At 44.8% G+C, this 18,514-nt stretch overlaps 6 protein-coding genes across 6 annotated transcripts; 4 read left to right on the top strand and 2 right to left on the bottom strand.

The window, feature by feature from the left end:
- Nucleotides 1–1,287: 1,287 nt before the first annotated feature.
- On the top strand, nucleotides 1,288–4,457 carry FA14DRAFT_162234 (uncharacterized protein). The gene has a single exon (XM_025499489.1). It carries the CDS (start codon nucleotides 1,354–1,356, stop codon nucleotides 4,264–4,266), a length of 2,913 nt encoding a protein of 970 aa, XP_025353426.1. The 5' UTR covers nucleotides 1,288–1,353; the 3' UTR covers nucleotides 4,267–4,457.
- On the bottom strand, nucleotides 4,368–6,902 carry FA14DRAFT_81721 (uncharacterized protein). The gene has a single exon (XM_025502945.1). It carries the CDS (start codon nucleotides 6,836–6,838, stop codon nucleotides 4,469–4,471), a length of 2,370 nt encoding a protein of 789 aa, XP_025353425.1. The 5' UTR covers nucleotides 6,839–6,902; the 3' UTR covers nucleotides 4,368–4,468.
- Nucleotides 6,903–7,126: 224 nt separating this feature from the next.
- On the top strand, nucleotides 7,127–7,854 carry FA14DRAFT_181783 (clathrin coat assembly protein ap17; the record flags this gene model as incomplete). The annotated part of the gene is made up of 5 exons (XM_025501137.1): nucleotides 7,127–7,282; nucleotides 7,372–7,492; nucleotides 7,557–7,609; nucleotides 7,683–7,767; nucleotides 7,838–7,854. 5 exons carry the CDS (start codon nucleotides 7,127–7,129, stop codon nucleotides 7,852–7,854), a joined length of 432 nt encoding a protein of 143 aa, XP_025353424.1.
- Nucleotides 7,855–7,880: 26 nt separating this feature from the next.
- Nucleotides 7,881–9,685, bottom strand: FA14DRAFT_162232 (uncharacterized protein). Its single transcript, XM_025499488.1, has one exon. The coding sequence runs from the start codon at nucleotides 9,459–9,461 to the stop codon at nucleotides 7,956–7,958; it is 1,506 nt and encodes a 501-aa protein (XP_025353423.1). The 5' UTR covers nucleotides 9,462–9,685; the 3' UTR covers nucleotides 7,881–7,955.
- Nucleotides 9,686–9,982: 297 nt separating this feature from the next.
- On the top strand, nucleotides 9,983–12,782 carry FA14DRAFT_162231 (RhoGAP-domain-containing protein). Its single transcript, XM_025499487.1, has one exon. The coding sequence runs from the start codon at nucleotides 10,263–10,265 to the stop codon at nucleotides 12,567–12,569; it is 2,307 nt and encodes a 768-aa protein (XP_025353422.1). The 5' UTR covers nucleotides 9,983–10,262; the 3' UTR covers nucleotides 12,570–12,782.
- Nucleotides 12,783–13,040: 258 nt separating this feature from the next.
- On the top strand, nucleotides 13,041–18,506 carry FA14DRAFT_138319 (uncharacterized protein). Its single transcript, XM_025497055.1, has one exon. The coding sequence runs from the start codon at nucleotides 13,421–13,423 to the stop codon at nucleotides 18,251–18,253; it is 4,833 nt and encodes a 1,610-aa protein (XP_025353421.1). The 5' UTR covers nucleotides 13,041–13,420; the 3' UTR covers nucleotides 18,254–18,506.
- The last annotated feature ends 8 nt before the right edge of the window (nucleotides 18,507–18,514 follow it).

Genomic DNA, 18,514 nt, shown 5'->3' with positions numbered 1-18,514 from the left:
AAAGATTTGTAGGTGCGGCATGCCGTCCTACTTTTTTTTTTCTTGTGTGCAAAAAGGGTGCGGGGGGAAGAAATTGACTTGCAAAAATCGTGCTTTCTCACAAGTCAGCATTTGTACTTCCCGAACTTCGTTCATCCATTCGGACAAACGCGCAAAATTCTCACGCCCAGCAAGAAAGTGTGAGAAAAAAATATTTTCCCCGCCCCGGCAGGTGCGCCAATATTCTCACGCCCAGGAACACGCCAAAAAAATTTCACACGAAAAAAAAATTTTTTCCCGCCCTGCAGGGGTGGTGCGGCAGGTACATAGAAGTGGCGCGGCAGGTTTACCCGCGCACAAAAAAAATTTTTTTTTCACGCCCTACGCTGGTGGTGCGGCAGGCAAAAAGCAGAAGTGGCGCGGCAGGTTTACACGCGCACAAAAAAAATTTTTTTTTTTTCACGCCCTACGCTGGTGGTGCGGCAGGCAAAAAAAACCCTTTGCTTTTTCCCCCACTCACGCGCCCCACGCACACACCCCACGCCTACAAGCCCACAGGTACACATACTCTTGCACACACACCCCACCGCTTACCACGCGTATTTTTCCCTTCCCAAAGCCTGCGCTAGTCCCATTTTTTGGCAAACAAACACATTTTCTCGCGTTTATCCAACGGTGGTCGTTTTCGTCATCATATATATGATAAGTCGAATCTAATCGACTATCGATGCCCGATGATCAAGCGATGGACAAAAAGTATTCGAATCCTTATCTTGTCGAATAAAAACTTGTATTTACCCATTATCCAATTAATTAATTATCATCATATCTGCTATCCATGTTTGTCGAATCATTCATTACCGTTTTACCATGCATTCCGTTTCAACACCCCTCAATTATTCATCTCCATCATAACAGTATCACAAATGAAGGAGAAAGAAGAAAATCCTTTCTCGGATTAGCTCATAGTGTGTCTCAAAAGTGATGCGTCAAGTTTTCCAAGTGTAATGTTGATCGCCATGTTGCAACACTTTTCGCATTTAAAGACGAATCGTTAATTTTCTTGACCTGCCGATTCCCTTTTCAGCATTTACGCGTTTTGTAATCTTCAAGAGAAGAGGTACTACAGATTAGCGTTTCTATACTACCACAGGCTCTACAGCAGTCAAAACAGTATAAGCGGGCATACAGATTCTCCGCTTTTATGCTGTACGCTAAGCAGCACTAATATGACTGACTGACTGTATGTACAGCGGATGGAGAGACCGGGTTAGAAGTACAAAGACAACGAACAACACACATCCATCATACTGATAATCTCATTCACCATATCGGCAAGCGTAGGTGGCATTCGAGTGCTTGTCAGCCTGAAAGATGTCCTCCAGGCATCATAGGCGGAAGATAGCCATCCACATTACCCTCTTTCTTGCCCTATTGCTTTGTGTTCAAAATGCATTCGCACTTTCACTTTTTGATCCGGGTGAATCCGAACAAGCCGAAGTCGATCAAATGTCAGCCGATCAATCAGCATCTCAGCCTATCTCGTCAAGTTCTTATTCTGTCGAATCTGAATCGAACGATGAAAGAACGCTCAAAGGAACCTCACCAGCCACATACGTCATGCTCGATGAAGCCGCACCACCACCTCCAGATCAACTTGCAGAAGCCGTTCAAGCGAAAGAGTACGATGCTTGGCGAGAACGTATAGGAGGTGAAGAGTCTGACTTATGGTTAAGCTTCGATCAATGGCGAGAGGATTACCTTGCCACTGAACGTGAGAAAGCCGAACAGGAAAAGCAACGATTGGCGGCGAATAGACGTAATCGATCCGAAAAACAAAAAGACACAGCAAAAGTCAATCACGATCAAGCACTCAATAACGTTAATGCGACAGAGACGAATGCTCAATCCGGTGGACCCTCATCGTCTAATCAAGCTGATGAACGATCTACACATATGAATACAGAAAGCGAAAGTAACGATTCTAATGCAGAACATGGATCCGCTTCGCCAGACGAGTTTCCGAATACACCAAAAGGTAATACTGATGCGAAGTACGAACAACCGGCTTCAAATGGTGAAATCGTTCCTTCAGATTCAACAACCACTTCCACTGATCAAGTTTCCATACCTGCGCTTGGCAACCCGACCGATGAGTTGGCCAATTTGAAGCAAAGGTGGAACTTCGCATCTCTAGACTGTGCTGCAGTCGTTCATCGATCTAATCAAGGTGCAAAATTTACCTCCTCTATTCTATCGGAAAAGAAAGATCGCTACATGTTAAGCCCATGTCCTACAAGTTCTGCGGATTCTCAATTTGTGGTAGTGGAACTGTGTGAAGAGATCAAGATTGACACTCTAGTCTTGGCCAACTTTGAATTCTTTAGTCGGATGTTCAAACGCTTCAATGTGCGGGTTTCAAGGAATCTGAATGGTGGCGAAGATGAATGGGTGGACATTGGAACCTTTCGCGCCCGCAATGTTCGAGGCTTGCAAGTATTCAAAACGATCAACCCATCTGGTGATGCTCGATTCTTCCGGTACATTCGCATCGACTTTGTCGAGTATTATGGGTCAGAGTACTACTGTCCTTTGAGCCTTTTGCGTGTGTACGGTCTGACACAGATGGACGATTACGTTCGGGAAGAGGAAGAATTGAGAAAAGCACGAGAAGCAGAGACGCTGCTTTTGCAGGAGGGTGAAGAGGGAGAAGGCGAGCAAATGAACGAAGAAATGATCGATGAAAACCGAGCAGAGTCTCCTAAAGAAGGAGCAGAGAGTACAATAATGCAAAAAGATGTTGAGAGCAGTTCATCACAACCAGAGCAAAGCACGCATCAGCCCAGTCCGTCCAATCCAGGCAAAGAGGAAATGGAATCGCAATCTACTTCTCAGACTCAAAGTGCAAGCCAAATTGTTACTCATGTTCCTGATCGTCGCCCAATATCAAACGATACCGTGCCAGAAAAGAGCAAGGAGCCTACTAAGAGCGCCCCAACCTCATTTCAGGAAACTGTTAGATCCTGTACCTATAAAGACAGAGACATCCTTGATGTTTGGAGGCAACAATCTTGTGACAAAGATAAGGACCACAAAGACTCGGCACTATCGGGTGGAATGATTGGCAAAAAAGAAAAGATGCACAACACATCTGATACAGTTTCGAGCAAGACTCTGGATAGAAGTCATGACAAAAATCAGGACAAGACTCAACAACAATCAGCATCAACTCAGTCTTCCTCAACTCAGGTCGCACCCTCTTCCGTCCAGCATCAGGCATCACAACAGTCGCCTCACAACCAGCATCAACAACAACAGCAGCAGCAGCAGCAGCAACAACAACATGGCGGCAGCGAATCGATCTACCGTACCATTACCAAAAGGTTGAATATGCTAGAAATGAATGCAACCTTGAGCTTGCAGTACATGGATCATTCCCGTCACATGCTACGCGAGACATTTGGACGAATGGAGCGAACACAGCAAGAGAAAATTGGTCAGATGTTGGGCGAATTGAATGCAAGCAACTGGCAACAGATAGAAAACCTCAAAAGGAGACAACAAATGGACCTGCAACAAGCTCTATTCGAGTTTGATCTACACAGACAACAGACTGACGCCGAAAGAAGAGCCCTTCTAGCCCAAGTCCACCTCTTATCCAATGAAATCATGCTCGAAAAGCGTTTTGGTATCGCGCAACTTGCCTTACTGTTGGGGTTATTCGTCTTCATGGGCTTGACTCGTGGTAGCCGAGCAGCTGCACCATTGATCAATCAAGGTATATCTCGCTTGAGCCGATCTTCTTCAATCGTGCCTAAATATGGATACTCTTTCCGTAATGGCCGTCGTCAATTGCACGATACAGCCCGAAGTATGTCTATGAGGTCCAATTCATCTTCGTCGTCTACCTTGCAGAGGGAGGACAACTACGAGAGAGATCACCCGAAAGCCGTTCCCCACAGATCACCTCGATCATCATACTCTAGAGCTTTCCCGAGTCGTTCAGGTCATTCCTCAAGATTTCGTATGAAGCAGTACGAACAAGATAACAATACCCATCCTACTTCTAAGCCGCCAATAGAAAGGACTAAACCAAGCAGACCAAATGTACTCAACCACGCCGTTCGAAGACCAGGTGGCATCAATGCAAAGATGCCTATGCGAAGACGAGGAATACTACGATCTTCTCTAATGCTACCTAAGGAAATACCGCAATCAAGCGAAGCAGATCCTCAATGGCAGTCTACGAGCATGATGAGTAGACTTATCCGCAGATCTAGCATGTGAAGTAGAGTGCGTGATGTCAACTTCATCATATGTACAAACATACTCTCTTATTCGTGTACTTTAACTATACTTTTGCCTATAGAATGGTATGTATTTTTAATTTCGAGATCTAAGGAGCAGGAATGAACCGAAATCTCACATATTGTTTAATATACATTTCATTAGATTCTACAAAAATCATACAAAAGCGAAGACGTATGCTTCATGCGATGACATTCTTTGCTAAATTCCTTGCTAAGAGAAGTCGTAAGATGTCCAGTCGTCGAATAGCTGCTACAGGATCATTTACAGGGTGAGAAGGAAGTTCATCAGCTCCTGTGGCATCAATACTGGAACCATTTGCAGTTTTCTGTTCTTGTTGTTTCTTCTTTTCGAATGCATGCTTCCCTGAAGGTGAAACGATGCGTTCCAGGGCCGTGAGATAATAATCTGCTTGCAAGGGATGAGTAGCTGAAGCTGTCAGAATCTCGTCCAATAATCGCAACAGCTCAAATGACTCTCTAGAAGTGAGCATCGGCTTGTCTGATTGCAAGAAAGGAAGAGAATCCACCAACAAAACGGCACGATAAGGTTCAGGGACTAGATTGCTAGTCAATAACTCCACAAGCAAAGCTGCAGCCGAGCGAAGATCATTTTCAGTGTGCAATCGATGGAAATCCCTGTACTTTGCCAAGAAGAGCAGTCTACTGGTGTGAAAAGATGAATGTTGGGATGGCATAATCTTGTCCACTATCTCAGTAGAAGCGGAGAGAGAATTGTTATCCTCATTCATCTGCTGTGATGCTCTGTTCAACAATGATAAAGGTATTGAGTCTACCATTGCACAGAATGCATCGCAACCTTGAATGATGTAGATTTCAAAGATTGAATCAGCGATACGTTTGATTTGACGTATATCTTGTGCCCGCACGCAAAAAGCCAATCCAGCTCCCATCCGACCTTTCTTGACCATTTCTCCAGCCAAATGTTTGCATATTGCACGAGCCTCAAGTTGCATATTCAATTCAACGCATGTTTCGATCACTTCCATAGCTGTTGAATACTGTTCCAAGATGCGCTTTGAGTCATTGTCTTTGCTTTTTGCTTCCACTCGATCCTGCCTTGCTTGGTCTGGATCGTCGGCTATTTCGTCCATTTCATCTTCAGCCGCCTCCAACATGATATCTTCAGCCCTTTTCAAGCGCACAGTATTGCTTGCTAGCACTTCAGGGTCTGTCAAGGCAACATCGAGGATGATGTTTCGCATTCGTAGTCGAGCTGATGGACCGCAGTGCGAAAGATAGCACAAAGCTAATCGCCAAAGACACTGATCGTCCAAAACGGTTTCTGCATATTCCTCAATCGTTTGCTGGCGTAATGTGTCTTTTCCATTTTTGCTTCTTTCATCATTTTTTAAAGGCAAATCGCTTGCATCCTCTTCCATCTCATTCTCTTCCTCCAAAAGGCCAAGACGATCTAATAGATCTGTCATATGTGCGGCCAGCCAGGGATCGTACTTTTGCGCATGTTTGCAAGCATCGAGAGTGTCTCCTTTTGCGAGAGAAATCAAAAGGTTCTCCTCGGGCTGATGCGGTCCACTGGATTTGACTGGAAATGCATCTAAAAGAATGTTTATGATTTCGGGTATATCGTCTCTTTTCATACCTGGTTGCACCAACAAGCCCCAGGCGCCTAGAACTTCTCGCCAATTCCTGCAAACTTCGTATACCCGCTCTTTTTGACCGATCATCAATCCTAATAGACATCCGAATTGCGCTTCGAATCCATATCGTACATCTTCAATCTCATCTATGTCTTTTCCTCCTAAACCATCTCTTTGCCATTCAGCTTCTAATTCATTCATTTCCATCTCCAATTTGTTCAATAAAGATCGTACTCGTCCGACCCAGCGACGGTGAGAAGCAAGGAAATCATGTTCAAGCGTGAAGCGGGTTGATCGAGGCATGGATGTCAGATGGTCGCAGACTTCCGCTGAAATTTGACGTAACTTAGCCGAGGGGTGTCCTTTTGCAAGGTAGGACAAAAGCGAAGAAGCGGCAGCTAGCATACCTCTTGAAACGAATCTTCTGATACAGTCCCAATAATTATCATGTTCGTAAGGTGTAGCGCTTTGAGCGATTTCCTGTGCTTCCTCTGTTGTGGGTTGAACGTCGAACGAATTGAGCCAGTGTAAGATTTCCTCTCCTACCACACCTGTACCACGACCATCTGCAGGAATATAGATTGTCTCGGCAAAGTGTAAAATGAGCGAGAAGGATACGGTAAAATCTAGATCTGCGCGTTCCATTTCATCCTCTGAAGCCTCGAGTTTATCGATATACTGACGAAGCTTATCACGATAAAGATTTGAAATTCGATGGATATACTGAACGATATGAACTGGAGTGATGAATTGGTTGCCGGAAGAAGAAGCACGTTGTCGTTCCTGTTCTTGTTCGATGATTTTTTGACAAGATGAAAAGATGACTGAAGTTTCTGTTAGCATTGAGATTTTATCTTCGGTTGCCCAATCTCCTGCGAATAAGCCGCGGGCATTTGCCTTTGGACCGGGTCCAACGGTGCCCACTGTCATTGCTTTAAAGATGAGTAGAGCGGTTTGGAACAGATGATGATAGCTGTTAAAGTGGTTGTTGTTCTTTTCTTCTTGCAAACAAACTCTATCAGCCGTGCATTTATTGTACTAAAAGATGTGCGGGCGTGCAAACGCGTTCAGGGCTACAACACGGGTATCATACGAACAAAGTGTGCCGTCCGTGCATGGATGAACAAAGGGATTCAAATGAACCGCTCAAACAGAGGTATCAATACATCTTCTTCCTGAACATCATAGCAGTAAGCATCATACCCAATATTCTACATCATGTTGCGATGGCTATTGGTTCAAAATAGACAAGGAAAGACTCGATTAGCAAAATTCTACGTCCCATTCGATGACGATGAAAAGGTTCGATTGAAAGGAGAGGTACACCGATTAGTAGCACCGCGCGATCAGAAATATCAAAGTAACTTTGTCGAAGTAAGTCAATCTCAAGGGCATCTTTGACGACTTAATAGCTGGTGCTGACATACAACTCCTTCCCGCGGCATTCTATCCCTCTTCGACAGTATCGTAACTACAAGGTTGTCTATCGGCGTTACGCTGGTCTCTTTTTCTGTGTTTGCATTGATGCAAATGACAATGAATTGGCATATCTCGAAGCTATTCATCTTTTCGTTGAGGTGTTAGGTACGTGCGGCTATCACCCCGACCAAGCTCAAATGCGTTCTGATCAACCTCTCCTTTTGAACAGACTCCTTCTTTGGCAATGTGTGCGAACTAGATCTCGTCTTCCATTTCTACAAAGTGAGTCAGCAATTACCTCTTGTCTCTTTTGCTGTCTTTAATGCTCATGTTTCATCATCCTTGTTTCTCTCAGGTCTACGCAATTTTGGACGAAATCTTCCTAGCGGGCGAGATAGAAGAGACTAGCAAGATCACAGTGTTGAATCGACTGGATCAACGTGAGTGTATTTTTGGGCTTGTCACTTTTATTCAGCCACACTAACCAAATCTTCCTATTTTCATCGTCAGTCGAACGACTTGAATGATGACTGATAACCCAGTCAAAGTGAGAGCACTCTTTGTATTTATATCTGATTTTAATGACTTTTTAATATACAGTGTTTCAATGATTACGGAAAGGCAATCTTTACCGCTCGTTCAAGTACCATGATGCGTATGAGAACGAAAGTCGCAAGGGAAACCCAGAGCGCCACATTCGAAGGCTTTCAGGGACATGATCTAGATCCAAATGTGGCCATCTAGACTGCAAAGCATTTTCGAGAGTGATGTTGATTTGCAAAAAGGCCTCCTTCTCTTGCCATATCGCCCACATAGGAGCGTTGAATGTTGCCGAAGTTTCTTTATTGTCCTTGATGATTTGCAAAGCAGTTTGCGCTGAGATGCTCGCCAGATCTTTCACGTTAGATTCATCAGCTGAGGACGATAGGAAAGGCAACAAAAGATGCCTTGGAGGCATGAACGTACGCCAAAAGAGAAATCTATGACCGTCTTCGCTCATTTCGGTTTTAAGAAATGTTCTCATCCCAAAAATGGAGGGAATAATCCCGGCTTGATGGGCAACGCAGAAGAGTAGAATCATTGCGAAAGACTGTAACGAGAATATTGTCCAAAAGCAAATATTTGCAACTTTGCTACGTTTCTGTGCTCCGTATTGTATTCCACAAAGTATAGATGCAGGTGCAATCAATGGCAACAAGAATCGCGGCTCTTGATGTGCCTGAATCGACAAGACGATGAGGGAGAAGGCACTTGTTTGCATTAATAGCTTTTCTAGACTGTAGGAGTCACTCTTGAACATGCGCTCTTTGTTGGAGGAGTTCCGGTACTCTGGAATGCGAAGTAGAAGCGAAAGATAGGGAACCAGGCCTAAGATCATTGGAGCATTGACAACAGTGTGAAGCCAGCGAGGATGTATACCATGTTCAGCGAGGTTTGAAGCTTGCAAATTGTACTTCAAAGCATTGAATGGAACGATTGGAACTCTTTGCATTCCTCTTGACGCTGACGTCTCCAGCGTCAGCGATTGTGAATAAAAGTAAGTATCAAAGAAGACATGAACTGCACTTGTTATGATGAAGCCCAGGATACCCGGAAGAAGCAGCCGAAACCATTGCAAGAAAGGGTTTGTGTGTAATGCCGCTTTCTTCTGTGTAACCCGCAGAAATTGTAGAACGACTGGAAATGCAAAGATTGCAAACGTGAATCGAGAGAAGAACCCTACGGCCCCCAGAATACCAAGTGCTGCTGATATCATAAGCCAGTTTGACGTGTCGGAGGAGGCAATATCCGAACTTTTGGTCTTGTGAGGAGCATCTTGGCATAATAAAGTCAGTTGCCAAACAAGACTGATGCAGAGAAATAGAACGGTCGACTCTACATTGTTCGAAAAAGGTCGGCAACTAAAGCCCAGAACAGCACCTGAGCCAGCATAGATCAGCAGACCAGCTTGCTTTTGACGCTTTCGCAGACTTGGACCGATATACTTTGCGATACATAGATCTGGCACGAAGGACAAGAAGAGAAACGTGAAGCGCTGCACCGCAAAGAATGTATGACCAGCAGAAGATCGATCAAGGAGCTGTAACTTTGTCGCCAAAACAAGAGGAAGATTGAACAAATATATGCTTGCCATTGACCTGCACGGAAAAGAAGGTTGAAATTCCCATGTCTTCAGAGTGTTTACCTGCAATAGGTGTCCTATCACCGGTTCTCCAGATTGAAACCATTCGTCAGGGTGAATGTAAGATGGACTGAGAGAAATTATGATACGTAAGAAGATAAGAAAGCCATACGATGCATTCCATCTGCTGACGACCATATGGAAAGGTTCTTGATGGTGAATACAGCCATGTTCACTTGCAGAGGAAGAAGTGTTAATACGATGTACACTAGAGTGTTGCTCTCCATTGTTCACTGTGTGTGTGTGCTTTATTGTATTTCAAGCTTCGAAGAAGGCAAAGAAAGCAGCACTAATACCGATTAGAGACAGATAGAATGCCTCCCCGTACATCATCTACCCAGCAATACAATTCACGACGCGTGCGGGCGTATGAGTAGATTTGAAACAAGGCACATTTCCTCTATCTTCCTCTTAATGCTAGAGTCAAACGTATTACAACACAAGCTCGCATTGGTCACAAGCATTCATTCCCACAAGAACGACTTTGAGTTCTTGACTATCTGCATTCATTTCTCCTGTTTCTCTGGAAATGGTCTTGGTATCATATTAAGGAGTAAAGCATTCCATACTTGATCAGGATCAAGCAGCACCCTACCTCCTCTTTACAAATCTCCTATTTATCAAAGGTATCGAACGGCAAAACCTTACATCTTCATTCGATCAGACCTTCTATTTAAATTTTCATGATCAACAGCAGAACGTCAAGCTCTCAAAATACACCTTGATCATCTTCAATCATCAAAATACCTCAAGATGAGTGGTAGCACGCCAATAGGTCTCGGTGTCAGCGCTGCTTCATCGGCTTCTTCACTGGCTGCTCCTGATCAAATCGCATCGGGATTCAGCCTGAGCCCTGGCGCAACATCCGATTTGAGCAATGAAGCTGCCGCAGGACACGCTTTCAGCAATACATCTTCTTCCAACGGCGGTCCTCTGTTCGCACCTCTACGTCATTCATCTCCTCCTCAATCATCGCCTGCAACGATTCAAGGTTCCACAAATAACGCATCTACTCAATCACCTTCGACCAGAATTGTTGGAGGATTTGATGGCTCATTGATGGACTCAAATTCAACTGACAATACAACAGCTGATACTTCATCACCAAGCGGACATGTTTCAAGACCTTCAAACGCATCAACGGTAAACGTTCCTACGGCAGGTGCAGGGCCAATATCTGCACCATCGTCCAATACAAGCTTCAATGTAAACGTCCCTTCTCCGTTCATCAATGCTAGCTCGAATACAGCTGCAACTCCAATCGATGAGGTAATTCCAACTACCTTTGACGAAAGCACACTTCGGGCATTGTGTGAATTGGATTGTGGTATGCCATTACTGTACGATCGGATAAAGCAGTCTATGGTAGCCGCCAATCATGCATCTGCTTTTTTCAAGAAGCGTGCAGTGATTGAAGAGGAGTACGGAAGGAGTATGCTCAAATTGGCAAAAGCTACAGGAGATGCATATGGAGCAAGCGAAGCAAAAGCAGGCTCCTACGTGTCATCTTGGCAATCCTTGATGCGGACACACGAGGTGTTGGGCGATAGTAGAATCAGATTTGCGCAAAAGTTGATAGAGATATCGGATGAATTGGCAAATCTTTCAAAAGAAGTAGATAAGAATCGAAAGTATGCAAGAGATACTGGCAATCGCCTGGAAAGGAACTTGCTTGACGCTGAGTCAAGTGTGGAAAAATCCAGAAATCGCTTTGACTCGGCTGCTGAAGACTTGGAAAGGTTGTTGTTACTCAAAAGCGGAGAAAGTGCAAAAGGTGGGGAATTGCACGGAACCAGCTCTTCTACCGGACCTCCCGGTAAGCGTACGTTAGGTAAAGCAATTGGTAAAAGTGGTTTGTTGTTCAAAAACAAGAATCCTCAACAAATTCTTCGACAAGAAGAAGAAATACGCACAAGAACCTCGAATGCTAGCGACGCTTTTCGCAAAGAAGTTCTTTCGACCCAAGGTGTTCGACAGGAATACTTTAACTTGCAATTGCCCAGAATCTTGCGTTCCCTTAAAGAAAGCTCAGAGGAGATCGATAATGGGCTACAATACCACCTTTCTCGATATGCGTTCCTCTACGAGAGTACAATTTTGAGTGATGGAATGTCTATCACGCCGGTCAGCAGCATGGACGGATCGACAGGCTTAAAGTCTTCGGTTGAATCCATCGATAATCGAGCAGATTTCAAGCAATTCATGCAAAACTATCAGGTTCTACATGGACGAGAGTACAAAGGACCTCGACGTGAAGGACCGTACGAAGAAGGTTTCGTTCCTGCAAACGGATCTGGAAGTGTTTTGATGGCGGGTGGAAGCGGAACAGCATCCGGATCAACTTTTGGCAGTGTTGGCCGGCCTGGTCATACAGCCCAATCCTCCATGTCTGCACCCGCTCGTCCTATCTTTGGTGTGCCATTAGCAGATCAAATGATTCGCGATAATGTGGACGTGCCTCCGATATTGGAAAAGTGTGCTGATGCGATAGAACAGATTGGTATAGAGAATAAGGGAATATACAGATTATCTGGAACAACCTCAAAAGTACAAAGGCTCAAAGCTAAATTCGATGCAGACTGGTCTAGCGTTGATTTGCTGAATGATGAAGCCATGAATGATATCAATATCGTTGCTGGTTGTTTGAAACTTTGGTTCCGCGAATTACCTGAACCTTTGATGACATGGGAATTGTATGGAGGATTTATTGAAGCGGCAAAGATTGAAAACGATCGATTACGACATATCCGGATGCACGAACGTGTGAATGATTTGCCTGATGCCAATTATGCAACCTTGAAATACCTAATGGGACATTTGGATAAAATTCGAGCTCAAGAATCGATCAATCAAATGGGTGCATCCAATTTAGCCATCGTTTTCGGTCCAACTTTGCTCAGTCCGCCTCCGCAATCACAGGGAACAGGCACTTCTTCTGATTCTGATACGATGGGAAATTCGGTGGGAAATGCACATTTACAAGATATGTCTTTCCAATGCAAAGCTGTAGAAACAATTTTGGAAAGGTATGAGGCAATCTTTGTCGATGAAGGGGAATAATGCTGCGCATTTCATTGTATACCATTTGGAACTTTAATCTGTCCAATCTTACTTTTTTACTTCTTCTCTTTTCTTCCTGTTATCCTGCCATTGCGATACATTGCTCAATCCAACCTATGTGTGCGTGAGAGAAGAAGGATTCATCCCCATTCTATTGCTTGCCATCAGATCTTCTTGCTGACGTAATACACTGGATCTTCACGTGTATCTTTGTACAGGTTAAATTTAATCTGCAGAGAGTATCAATTATTCCAAAAAAGAACGAAAGTTTGGCCTGAAACGCGTGCGCTTTGGAGCGGTATTATATGCACACCCAAGCGCCGCGCAATTTTTTCCTTCTGATAGTTGTTTGTCCGTATTACGCATATACTCTGCTTCAAAATCGGTTTAGCTTGGAGTGTAAGAAGAGGCGCGCTGCGCTTTTTAACTTTTTTTTCCTCTTTGGCGCAGCGAAGTGCTTTCTGGTAGTGACCACCATCGAGAGGAGGGGGAATTGAGGAAACTTTATCTTTGATTCTTAATCACCTCTTTACCAACACATCTTTACAATTTGGCCAAGAACATTCGTGTACAAGGTCCAAATTCATTTATTGAGCAAGAGGGATCTCATTTCTCTTGTCTTTTTTGATTTCATCTTTTTCTTATCTTCTTTCACCTCGGTGCTCTTTTCGATCACAAGGACGAATTTGGAAAGAAAAGATTTACTTTTTGAGCGACAAAGTTCGCCAACTTCTTCTCAATTTGAGAAACCAAACGAGCGTTTGCATTGGATTCAACTCACACAAGGTTTCTCTTTTCATCGCCAAATCGCGCGTTGAAAAAAGGAAACGTGAGTCAGTCTTTTACGATCCATGTCAACCTCGCAGACGCCAACAAGTGCGTCAATTGCAGCCAAACAATCCGATAACAACTCTTTGAACGATTCATCAAACGGTCAAAGAAATGGCTCACCAAATTCTGGCCTAGACAATACCGGTGGCGTTTCGGCTCGGGGTGGTGCGCCTGTCAGTATGGCAAAAGGACAAGTTGCAAGCGGACAAAATCCTTCTCAAGCCATCAATTTCGGCAATGTGCATGATCAAAACGCAACAGCTTTTTCTTCCTCGCCTGCTGCACCAGCTCAATTGCAAAACGGTCCACCAACGAAATTTGGTACCGTCGCTGCTGCAGATGTGAAAGCTAAAGAGAAAGTTGTTGGCTTTCCTGGATCCAAAGGCGAAGGTGCACCAAGTCCTGCACCACGCACGATGGATTTCAATAAACTCTTCCAGGCTGGAAGTGGTAACAGCAGTAGTAATGCCAACAAGACTGCAACCACAAATACGACAAATGCTCAAGCTTCGAGCCAGGAAAATAACTTGCCACCTTCTCCGTCCGTTACTCGGTCGAATCAAAATGCAATGAGAACCAACAATCGTGTTTCATCTCATTCTGGTCAAGTTCCTGGAGCACAAGGTCAAGGTGCTAACAATTCTACTGCACGCATCAATTCAGGTAACTATGGCGCACATCAACAACCACGCTCACCACATGTGGCAGGAGCGCAAGTACCTAATATGCAACATATGGGACACATGAACGGAAATGTCCAATGGCAAAATCAACAACAGCAACAGATGTACTATCCTCAAATGTATCATCAACCATATGGATATGCTGGGATGCCACAACAGATGCAGCATATGGGACAACCTTGGATGAATCCACAAAACGCAGGATCCTACGATAGTAGCCAAGGGCAACCAAGATCTCCTCGTAATCCTTCTGCCACCAGTGCAAATCAGAATGGCGGAAGCGGTGCACCAGCCAGTACGACCGGTACAACGCCTGGTACACCTTCCGTGAGTTCAGCAACAGCAGGTGTATCTTCGCCTGCTTCTTCCCACAGGAGCATACCCCATACGCCTTCTAATTTGACTTCGCCGCCACCGCATCATATCGGCATGGGTCACCCACAAAATCGTCCACAAACATTTCAAACACCTTCAAATTCCGGTATGGGTGCAATGGGTGGACCGGGTTTCAATGCACATTCGCCTTCTCACTCTTTCAGTGCAAATTCCATGAGCGCAGCTGCCAGACAATTTGAGCCTGGTCAATCAGTGCCAATTCAAAAGCGAATGAGTAGTGCGATCAGAATTGTTGATCCAAACACAAAAGCTGCCGTTGAGTTCAAGTCTACACCCAAGAAGGATGCACCATCAACACCTGGCACTCCTGTTGCCGCACCTGCAACGCCTAGCACGCCAAATGTGGTTCCCGTCATTGCATCGGCTGCAGCTCCATCTATTCCTCCCCCGGCAGTCTCAACTGGCTCACCTGCTCCTCCTGCGCGAAAGACAGGTGTTCCCATCACACCTTCTTCTGCTTCCAGCTTTGTCACTCAAACACCTCCTTCTTCGGCTAAATTGGAGACATCCGATGATTTCATGAAAAAGGTTCGTGCAAAGGCAGAGGAAGCAAAGAGACTCAAGGAAGAAAAAGCAAGGGAAGAAGCTGAAAAGAAAGCAAAGGAAGACCCAACCAAACTACAAGATGTTGCAGATGTAGAGAAAAGTGCTCCTGTCGTGCCAGAGACTAAGCCTACAGCAGAAGCAGATTCTGTGACTGCTCCACTAGAGTCACAAGATCAAGCCAAGAAAGCAGAAGCGGATACAGCAAAAGCAGCACCAGAAACGGCCATCACAACCACTGATGAAAGTGCAAGTGTTCCTCAATCGAAGCCAGATTCATTACCCGCTCCTACTATCTCTACACCTTTCAAAGGATCGGCAGCTGATGTTGAGAGGATGGCAAGAGAAGCTTCTTCTGTCCCTTCGACCCCGATGGAAGGCAGTGCTCCTCGTTTGCCACCCACACCCCGAACGCCTGGAACACCTGGGTTTGCCAACTTGCCTGCTAAGCCGATGAGCTCAATGGGAAGCACGGCTACGCCAAATAACAACGCTACATTGACACCGGGCACTGCAGCAAGCACTTTTGCTGCTGTAAGTGGAGCAAGCAATGGGATCAAATTGGACAGTGAAGCTTTGGAAAAGAGGAAAAAGGCAGCACCATCTCAATTGGATATTGCTTCAGCTCAGAATGAAAGAACGACATCTACTGATGTTCCAATGTCTGCTGCATCTGTTGCCTTGGGCTCTGCAAGATTCATTGACGATATCAGCAAGGTATCATACCCTGATAAGATTCAATCACCTCGTGCTGGTTTGAACGAAACAGCTGAGCCCGGAAAATTCCGCTACGATCGAGACTTCTTGCTACAATTCATGGGAGTATACAAAGAAAGGCCAAATGATCTACCGCCGCTAGCATCAATCGGAATGGACAGCAGCCAAGCAGCCCCATCTCGCGGTCAGCCTGGCAGACGTCCTTCTGGAATGGGTCCACCCGCTGCACCTGGAAGAAGTGGTTCTGTGGGATTGGGACTAGGTTCCGGCTTTGGAGGTGGAAAAGGAGGAATGGGACAATTCAGCCATCCAGGAAAGACGAGCGAAGAACGATTTGCAGCCTCTAACCGGGGTGGAGCTGGATCATTTGGTAGCAGCGGACCTATGGGAGCTTTCAGCGCTGGAGCAAGATCACAACCTCTGTCTAGAGCAGGCAGCGGAAGTAATGCAATTCCATCACGAGAGGCGATGGGAACGGGTGTTCCAAGCGGAGGTAGAACGAGCAGTAGACGTGGAAAGGATCGCAGAGATCCAGGCCGCTCTGGTGTCAATCCACCGGAGAAAGGTGGACCTACTATTCCAGAAGACCAAGTCGTTCCATTGGCTAACTCTGAGAACAGATGGACGGGCAATCGCGGTACAAGTTTGAAAGCTGACTCGCCTGAATTAGTGACCAGAAAGGTCAAGAGTTTGTTGAACAAGTTGACGATGGAAAGATTCGATTCGATCAGTATGCAAATTTTGGAGTGGGCCAATAAATCAGTTGATGAAAAAGACGGTCAAACGCTAAGAATAGTGATTGCTATGATCTTTGAGAAAGCAACAGACGAAGCAGCTTGGTCAGAAATGTATGCTACACTCTGTCGCAAGATCATGGAGAAGCTCGATCCTAACATTCAAGACGAGAATATCAAGACTCACGAAGATAAACCTGTCATGGGTGGACATTTGTTCCGCAAGTATCTCGTCAACCGTTGTCAAGAAGATTTCGAACGTGGATGGGCGCAAAGAGATGCTACTGCAGCTGCTGCCAAGAACAAAGAAGCTGAAGATTTGGCAAAGAAGGCACAAAATGAAAAAGCAGCCGCTGAAGCAAAAGAGGCCGAGGAAAGAGGAGAAAAGACAGAGGAGCCAAAGGAAGCAGAGTTGCTCTCCGACGAATACTACGAAGCTCAAAAAGCCAAAAGAAGAGGTTTGGGTTTGGTTCGATTCATTGGTGAATTGTTCAAATTCTCTATGCTTACTGAAAAGATTATGCATTTGTGTATCCAAAAGATGTTGAGCAACGCAACTACACCGGAAGAAGAGGAAATCGAAAGTCTTTGCAAGCTTTTGACTACCGTCGGTAAATTGTTGGATGAAGGCAAAGCAAGAAACTACGTTGACGTGTACTTCGAAAGAATGAACAGCATGATGAGTCATGCCTCAATGACACCAAGAATGAAGTTCATGTTGCAAGATGTTATCGAATTGCGACAAAACAATTGGAAGCCACGTCATAATAATGCTGCCCCCAAGACGATTGCTCAAATTCATGAGGATGCAGCAAAGGCAAAGAGACAAGCAGAACTGGAGAGCTCCCGTGTGCAAATGGGTGGCTCAATGTCTCGTGGTGGATCAAGACGTGGCCAGCAAAGAGAACAATATGGAGCAGATGGTTTCACCATTGTTGGTAATCAAGCAGCTCCTCCTGTTCATCAAAGTAAGGCAGGAAATTTGTCAGCATTTGGCAAGGGTATCGATAGAAGTGGTTCTCATCGTCCTTTGTCGGTTGGACCTCAAAGTGTGTTTGCACGCAAGAATCAAAAGTCTGATGATGGTAGTAATCCACCTTCCCGTACTGCATCTTCCCAGAACATCTTCTCTTTGTTGAGTGGAGCTGGCGATGGATCTGATGCTGTTCAAAGTGAAGAAGCAGCATCATCTAGTGGCCGACCAAAGCTCAACCTTGCAAAGAGAACTAAGCCTTTGCCTGGATCTGAGGATAATGAGAAGGATGGTGAAGATGCTGGCAAAGAAGAAGCCGAGGTTGAAGATGAGGAGGACGAAGATGAAGATGGCCAAGTCGAAGAGGCAGAATTGTCCGAAGAGGATGCCAAGAGAAAGATTGACAACGATATCAAAGAGTTCTTGGAAGTCAAAGATATCAGCGAAGGTGAATTGGCTATGCAAGGTTTACCTTCATCTAGTAGAAGTCAATTCATCAACAAGATTGTGGAAGTTGTTCTAAACCGCAAGGAAGATGAGGTGAAATTGGTTGGAAAATTGTTTGAGAAAGCCCATCAATCGGGTCTGCTCGATGAAACAATGGTCGAAACAGGATTGAAAGATCACGTCGAATACTTGGATGATATCTCTATAGATGTTCCAAGCGCATATTCTTTCATGGCCATCTTGCTTGTCTCATCTGGACTAAGTAAAGACAAAATTGAATCATTAGCTGCAACAATCCAAGGCGAAGGTCTCAAGCCTCCAAAAGATCGATTGATGGCAAAGGTTGAAGAGTTACTATAGACCAAAACTGTTTCGATTTCTGAGCGTCATCATATCTGGAACATTTTTTCACTTTTCTTTTTTTGATACCATCTCCTTTTGCACAATTCATTTGTCATCATCGCAAAACATTATGCTGTTCATCATTTGTACAGAATCCTCTCTTCCCCGTACGACGTCAATTGTACGACGGATCCAAAATTGTATGCCATATAGAAGGCTTTTAGCTCGCTTACCCTATGATAATTTTACTCATACTCTCGAAATGTTTGTGTTTGTGAT

The sequence above is a fragment of the Meira miltonrushii genome, assembly GCF_003144205.1.
Source record: "Meira miltonrushii strain MCA 3882 unplaced genomic scaffold FA14scaffold_4, whole genome shotgun sequence".
In the NCBI taxonomy this organism is placed as follows: Eukaryota; Fungi; Basidiomycota; class Exobasidiomycetes; order Exobasidiales; family Brachybasidiaceae; genus Meira; species Meira miltonrushii.
Note: the sequence above shows the minus strand (reverse complement) of the source record. Positions and strands in the feature narration are given on the sequence as shown.

Coding starts and splice junctions, on each gene's coding strand:
- FA14DRAFT_162234 (XM_025499489.1), top strand. CDS start 1,354: ATGTCCTCCAGGCATCATAGGCGGAAGATAGCCATCCACATTACCCTC.
- FA14DRAFT_81721 (XM_025502945.1), bottom strand. CDS start 6,838: ATGACAGTGGGCACCGTTGGACCCGGTCCAAAGGCAAATGCCCGCGGC.
- FA14DRAFT_162232 (XM_025499488.1), bottom strand. CDS start 9,461: ATGGCAAGCATATATTTGTTCAATCTTCCTCTTGTTTTGGCGACAAAG.
- FA14DRAFT_162231 (XM_025499487.1), top strand. CDS start 10,263: ATGAGTGGTAGCACGCCAATAGGTCTCGGTGTCAGCGCTGCTTCATCG.
- FA14DRAFT_138319 (XM_025497055.1), top strand. CDS start 13,421: ATGTCAACCTCGCAGACGCCAACAAGTGCGTCAATTGCAGCCAAACAA.